At 40.5% G+C, this 4,968-nt stretch overlaps 2 protein-coding genes across 2 annotated transcripts in view; one reads left to right on the top strand and one right to left on the bottom strand.

Annotated features, from left to right (window-relative positions):
• Positions 1-2,033, top strand: part of mtch2 (mitochondrial carrier homolog 2) — a 9,523-nt gene extending 7,490 nt beyond the window's left edge. Inside the window, exons 9-13 of the mRNA XM_035682414.1 lie at positions 194-287; positions 703-750; positions 846-913; positions 994-1,069; positions 1,765-2,033. Of these exons, the coding sequence (XP_035538307.1) occupies positions 194-287; positions 703-750; positions 846-913; positions 994-1,069; positions 1,765-1,851 (373 nt within the window). The 3' untranslated portion in view covers positions 1,852-2,033. The remainder of the gene's footprint in view (positions 1-193; positions 288-702; positions 751-845; positions 914-993; positions 1,070-1,764) is intronic.
• A 204-nt stretch (positions 2,034-2,237) lies between these two features.
• The window catches only part of znf414 (zinc finger protein 414), a 3,521-nt gene continuing 790 nt past the window's right edge, over positions 2,238-4,968 (bottom strand). Inside the window, exon 3 of the mRNA XM_035682415.1 lies at positions 2,238-4,399. Within this exon, the coding sequence (XP_035538308.1) occupies positions 4,230-4,399 (170 nt within the window). The 3' untranslated portion in view covers positions 2,238-4,229. The remainder of the gene's footprint in view (positions 4,400-4,968) is intronic.

Raw genomic sequence — 4,968 nt, 5'->3', positions numbered from 1 at the left:
AGGTCCATTTACCAAAGGAATCTGCTGTATTGTTGTACAAGACAGGCGGTGACTCCATTGCATGTAACAGATTACGGAATGCAGTACTGTACACAGCTTAAGTGGGAGCAGGTTCAGTGGCAAACTGGACTGAAACTTTGACTTGCACTGTTAAATAATGATAATAAAAAATAATTTTTTGGTTGTTTTTCAGTGGGCTGATTCCTCGCCTGCTTGGTGACGTCCTGTCTCTGTGGATTTGTAACCTTCTGGCTCACCTCATCAATACATATGCCATCGATGACTCGGTATGCCACTTTTTTCACACCTCCCAGTCCAGTTACGGGTTCTGTATTCTGTATGTAGGGGTTTGGTTTAAGGGCTGTAATACACCTGTCAGGAAACCTTTACTTATAGGTTGTGTTATGGCTGAAGTGGGGGGTAAATGTACTGAAACGTTGTTTACCTACCTCTGAAACAGCATTTACACATCCTCCACAGTCTAGCCCATTTTTCTGTTATCAACTTTCACTTATCAGACTTCTGATTGAGCAGCTGGTAGCAGCTTTTGTTAAAAGTAGAGGCCGTCCAATACAGGATTTTTTTACCAGGACTTTATTTTACCACCACAACCCAAAAATCTGACACAGAACTACTTAGAACTGACAGTCTTTTCCAGGCTCAGATAGAGAATTAACAATGGTAATCTGTTCTTCTGTACAGATGAGTCATACAGGAGAAATCAAGAACTGCTCTCAGGCAGTGACAGGGGTGAGTCTGACAAACATAGCCGTCTGCACCAGCAGTATACAGTCTGTTTTTAGGTTGTAGTTTGATCATGTTCTTCTCCTGCTCTCTTCTTCCAGTTCTTCGCCAGTATGCTCACATACCCTTTTGTCTTGGTGTCAAACCTCATGGCTGTCAATAACTGCGGGTGAGTTTGCAAGTTATCTGCTGTTGTAAATCCTTGTAAGTGTAAGATTAAGCAGACTCATATTTCCACTGTCCCCGCAGGCTCGCTGGAGGCCTGCCACCCTATGCATCAGGATATCCCACCTGGGTGGACTGCTGGAGGCATCTAAGCAGAGAGGTAAATACATCATACCAAACTGTGCCAAACCACCACAAAACAGTTAACAGTGGCCGTTACGTGAACTGCAGTCAGCAGTCTGTTTCTCATGCTCCAAACACAGTGCTGAATAACGTTATCCTGCACCGGCCACCGTGCAAAGCTAGCTGACAAAATAACGTGCAAACAGCAAGCCAGCCAGATCAGCCTCAGGAGTCTGGATGAAGCTAGCTAACAGTATATTTAAAGTCACAATATGACAATATATTCCACAAGCTGTGCAGTAATGTTAACTTTGACTTTGGACTTTGTGTTGTCATCGTTAGTGGACTCCATTTATAAGCTAGTTTTGCACACTATAGGGAAGAGGAGAGAGAAAGCACTCTGGAGTGCACAAATCCGATCCTCATCCCAACACAGAAACGCATAAAGCAGTCCACAGGCAACAGAGAAAGTCAGGGATGGTCTTATTTTTTAAGTTACCTTACAACATGTTTACTCACTGGCAATAAAAAGTGATTCACACACAAAAATAATACGTAAAAAGCTTTAGAATCTTACATAGACCCAGTATTCTGCCCATATTCCTTGAGCATTAAACAATTATTTTTTTTTACTAAATTTAAACCTACAAGGCTGAAAATCATTGGCCTTTTGTTACATGTATACTGTAATACCAACCATTACTAAACACTTGTTTCCTCTCTTTATTCCAGGGCAACATGAGCAGAGGCAACAGTTTATTTTTCCGGAAGCTTCCAGCAGGGAAGATGTACGCAGTTGACCAGAAGAGATTTTTTTAAAGCCTCAAGAGAACTGAGCTGAACAAAGTTGTGATACTAAAAAAAATCAATATTGCCTGATCTGGGGGTTGGAAAGTTGGCACTTAATCCTTTTTTGTATGCACTTGTTTACTATCTTTTTTTCCCCCCTCTATTAACAACCTGCCATCATGTGAAATAAAAGCGCATTAGTTTTCAGTTAATTTCCAGCAGATTTTGATTTATTAACAGAAATGTACAGATTGAAAGTGTAGGGTTGTAAGACTGTGAGATGGGGCATAAATGCATTTTTAAACCCAAATGTACAAAAAAATGACAGGAAGATGGTTCATGCTGTCAGACAACCTGTCTGAGTAATGTTATGACAGACCAATGTGAAAGCACCCCCACCCGCACCCCCACCCATGTTTTTTTATATAGATTATCTATTGACAGTGACTACTTCATCTAAGTGATGAGATTTGTTTGTTGAAAACAGCACTTCAGTCTGCATGTGATAATGTCTAATAATACACAGGATAATGATCGAGTGGGACCTCTTGTTATGTGGTATTGTCTTGGTGTGTTAGTTATTGTAAAGCTCACTGCCTGGCGGGCATGTCATTAGAAAAGGAAGGGGTCAGGTGGTGGTGGTTGTTCAGGAGCATGTATGGATGTACAGAGGCAGGGAGGGGTAGCCTGAGCAGACCAGAATCTCTCGGCACTCTGAACAGTCAAGTGCTTGTATCAACTCATTCTGACTGATCCAAATAAAAACTGCATAGAGCCTGAGCAGCGACCGGTGACCAGGCTCTATTGTAATACAAGGAATTCTTTTTTTTTTTTCCAAATGATGCATTTTTGAGGGGCTAAACATGCTTGAAAACACACAAAACTTGGCAAACAGAAGTATCAAGAATTTACATGTGATATGGTTATGGGCGTGGCACAATGGTTCTATAGGCCCTGGCTTCAAGTTGAGTCAGTAAAATATAAACACTGTGGTCAAAGGTTTTTCAGTTATTTAGGTAGAAGGGTATGTCCTGAACAAAACATGTATCAAACCTTGTTTTCTGCAATATTAATAACACCAGCCTTTAATTCAAATTATTTTTATTTTATGACTGTTGGCAGTAGCTTAAAGGGAACTATATCTAAACTTCATTCTACAACCTTGTTCTAAAAGACAATAAAACTGAAGACGCAGGTTTACACAAGTGAAGTATCTGCAGCAGTTCAAACACATGTAATCCACGTGCAGCCAATACAACTTTAACACAGGTTGTTTGTGTCCAATGCACAACCTACTACATAACACCCAGAGCTACAGTAGCAGTGGCATTTTCTATGGAGAACAGAGTTGCAGCACAGTTTCTAATGCAGTGAAAATCTGTTTCAGAAACATTTCACCATACAATTGATTCACAGCTGTCAGCTGAGAGAGGGCCTAACGGCATTAAGTGAACTCACATTATTAGCATACAAAACAGTTCCACCTGGAATTTGCAGGTCAAACATCTGACAGCAACAACTTCATACAGCGTGGCCTTCACAGTGAACTTAACCGGAATTAATTAGGGCTGTACCGAATAATTCAAAGCTTCATTGATAATGATTCCAGACGAGTTTAATGCATGGCACTTGCTAAAACTGCAATGTTATTCAGTTGCTGTCAGCTGTTTTGCAGCCTGTGGTGTGCAGGTGTAGAGGCAGGAGTGTGCGTTTAGTCACACGTTGTACTTCGCTCACACACACTGCCAAACATATGGTTCTGCCCTGGCTGACTGCTCCAAACACCATGAAAAATCCTGGAAATCAGGAATTTTATATTTTACAAAACAGAATATATTTATATTTGTTGGCATTCGGCCTTTTCAGTGCCCTCACTCCATCCACATTCCTCCAAGGTGCTTTTGTTTTAGCAGAAATTAGCTTAGGTTTTACAGGTGCAATGTAATCCATAACTTGAGTTGCTGAAAAGTTCAAATGTTTTGACCAAATTGACACACAAAAACAGGGAACAGACTGGGATCCAGCACACCTGACAGAGTTAGTGTATCTACTGATAAATCCGATTTGTCTGGACTAACCAGGTACAGGTTTGGTCATCACACTTTCATTCAAAAACCTTGATAAGCTTTGAATGTATGGAAAATGGCATCCATAGTCTATTCTAATGTTAGAGCAAGTGTGGATGACACATCTGATATTTAATCAAATGTCCTTGTGTGTCTGGGAGCTGAGTTAAGTGCTTTATAAATAGACAAAGTAATGGAAAAAAAAATGTAAGCACACTAACACATGATCAGATCTCTTCACTCAGAATAACTGTCTATCATAAAGGAACCGTTACTCAGTGTTCCATCAGTTCTTGAAGACAACAAAAAGCATGTGGTACAGTGAGCGAGTCTTCTTCTACACTATGTGTTAGTGGCAGAGCTCCCTGCGTCTTCTGCAGGTTTGTTACCACTGTGATAACTGCTGATGTGTTGAGTCATTTCTTTGCGGTTGGTTACTGAGTGGCCACACTGCACACACGTGTAGCGCCCTCTAGTGTGCTCCCAAAGGATGCGTCTGTTGCAGGCCATACCTAATGGGTGAAATGACAAGTTAATGCCTGAGCAAATTCAAGTTGTTTCTCCATGACCAAACTATGGCATAATCAAAAGACAAAGGTTCACAACACCTGCAGGTTCCACATTTTGATTTACATTCAGCATAGATTTTGCAATTGTAACTGAGCTATCAATCTTTGTAGGAGCATCACAAAATTGAATAAGTTGTAACGGAGGTTGAAAGCCGGGGGAAAAAGTCACAAGTTTCTGTCATCAACTATGTCTCTGATGCATCTGAACAATGTGCAAGTTTGCAGAGACATCTGTTAAACTGCTATAATACAAAAAAGTTCTTGCACAACAGTCTCAGTTGATCATTAGTACTCTCTTCATTAACGGTGTCCTCAGACCTTCATCAGGTAAAATCCATGTTTGATGATCTAATGTTACAGAAACTAGTAGCCAAACATTAGATTGAACTAACTGTAAACCAATTCTAAACACACTAAAGATTTGTTGTACAAGGATGGAGTCACCTTGAAAATCACACTTTGACAAAACAATGTTAAAGGGGAACTTCGGCAGATTTTTACCCTAGTCTTGA

The sequence above is a fragment of the Morone saxatilis genome, unplaced genomic scaffold (genome assembly GCF_004916995.1).
Source record: "Morone saxatilis isolate NCDOM2014 unplaced genomic scaffold, NCSU_SB_2.0 Contig11, whole genome shotgun sequence".
Lineage (NCBI taxonomy): Eukaryota > Metazoa > Chordata > Actinopteri > Moronidae > Morone > Morone saxatilis.
Note: the sequence above shows the minus strand (reverse complement) of the source record. Positions and strands in the feature narration are given on the sequence as shown.